General features: G+C 42.6%; 1 protein-coding gene across 1 annotated transcript; it reads left to right on the top strand.

Moving 5' to 3' along the window:
- Nucleotides 1-230: 230 nt before the first annotated feature.
- LOC143621789 (uncharacterized) lies at nucleotides 231-1724 on the top strand. The gene is made up of 2 exons (XM_077093108.1): nucleotides 231-612; nucleotides 1258-1724. Exons 1-2 carry the CDS (start codon nucleotides 231-233, stop codon nucleotides 1722-1724), a joined length of 849 nt encoding a protein of 282 aa, XP_076949223.1.
- The last annotated feature ends 313 nt before the right edge of the window (nucleotides 1725-2037 follow it).

The following is a 2037-nucleotide window of genomic DNA, read 5'->3' as shown; positions in this document are numbered from 1 at the left end:
CTCAAAATGATGTCACAACTATTTTTCAACATAATTCACATGTGACAAAGGTGGTTGAAAGTGTTCAATTAGAAGAGCTCTTGAAAGAATTTGAGGATGTCTTTTAAGAACCTCATGGGTTACCTCCCCAACGAGTCTGTGATCACCAAATCACACTCACGGAAGGTACCACCCCAATTCAACAACGACCGTATCGATACCATGCCACTCAAAAAGACGTAATAGAGCAAATGACTAAGGAACTTCAAGCTACCGGGTTCATACAGAACAGCCAAAGCCCATTCGCCACCCCGGTCATTCTTGTCAAAAAGAAAGACAACAGTTGGCGTATGTGCATCGATTATCGTCGACTCAATGATGCCACGATTAAAAATAAGTTTCCAATTCCTTTGATCGATGAACTGTTGGAAGAGCTTGGGGGATCATCTGTCTTCTCTAAGTTGGATCTCCGATCCGGTTATCATCAACTTCGGATGCACCCGAATGACATACACAAAACTGCCTTTCGTACACATGAAGGCCATTTTGAGTTCTTAGTGATGCCTTTTGGCCTTACTAACGCACCAGCTACCTTTCAATCATTGATGAATTCGATTTTCAATGAGATCCTTCGTAAGTGCGTTCTTGTTTTTTTTTGATGATATATTGATTTATAGCTAGAATATTACCCAACACCTGCAGGATCTCCAAGCGGTTCTGTCTCTTATGAGACATCACCAACTCTTTGCAAAGCGTAGCAAATGTACCTTTGGTGGGTTAGAGGTCAATTACTTGGGTTATATCATCACCAAGGGTGGGGTTAGTACCGACCCACACAAAGTTGAAGCGATATTAAATTGGCCAAGACCACTGAACGCTAAACAATTGAGGGGATTCCTCGACCTTGCAGGTTATTACCGACGATTTGTCCGCTCGTTCGGCATTATTGCCAAACCTCTTGCTAATTTGTTGCGGAAGGATTCTTTCCATTGGTCTGACATCGCTCAAACAGCCCGGTAATTTGAAACAGGCCCTCATTTCAGAACCTGTTTTAGCTTTACCGATTTTCCCTATCCCTTTGTGGTGGAAACTGATGCATCAGGTAAGGGTATCGGGGCTGTCTTAATGCAACAACATCATCCGCTAGCCTTCATTATCAAATCACTTTCAGCTCGCCAACAAGCTCTCTCTGTTTATGAACGTGAACTTCTGGTGATTTTGTTAGCGGTCAAGAACTGGCACCATTATTTGATAGCTGCCGCTTTATTATTAAAACAGATCAGAAATCACTGAAGCATCTTATGGAGCAGAAGGTGAACACTCCTCTACAACACGTATGGTTATCTCGTTTAATGGCCTATGACTTTGAGATCATATACAGATATGGTAAAGAGAATATTGTTGCGGATGCACTATCTCGTGTTCATGTCAGCTCACTTTTGGCTCTCACGTTATCGACTTTTGATCCTCTGTTGATTGATAAAATTAAGCAGAGTTGGGTGGAAGACATTGATCTCCAACACCTAATTAAACACCTGAAAGATACTCCACAGCTGGGTCGTTTCACTTGGGATGGTGACCTACATAAAAGAAAACACAAGTTGGTCATAGGCCAGGACGCACAGTTAAGGTCCGAGCTGCTCACTCTTTGTCATAGTTCTCCAATCGGGGGACACTCGGGAGTATCAGCCACCTTACAACGGCTAAAATCTTACTTTTATTGGAAAGGGCAACTAAAGATGTAAGACAATTCATTCGCAATTGTGACACATGTTAGTACAAAGAATGAGACAGTTGCTTCTCCTGGGTTACTCAACCCTTTGCCTGTTCCCAAGCATGTTTTTTCGGATATATCAATAGATTTCATCGGAGGCTTACCCAAGTCGAAGGGTATACGATATTTGTGGTGGTAGACCAACTCACAAAATATGCCCATTTCATGGCTTTATGCCATCCTTATACGGCATCAGATGTAGCTCAGATCTTCTCTGATCAGGTGTATCGTTTACAAGGGTGGCGACGACCACCGTATCAGATAGGGATGCTGTGTTTCTGAGT

Source organism: Bidens hawaiensis, unplaced genomic scaffold, assembly GCF_021521415.1.
Source record: "Bidens hawaiensis isolate Kalapana, Puna unplaced genomic scaffold, B.hawaiensis_p1.1 tig00002969_1, whole genome shotgun sequence".
Taxonomy (NCBI): Eukaryota; Viridiplantae; Streptophyta; class Magnoliopsida; order Asterales; family Asteraceae; genus Bidens; species Bidens hawaiensis.
The sequence above is the reverse complement of the archived record's forward strand: the minus strand, read 5'-3'. Positions and strand labels throughout refer to the sequence as shown.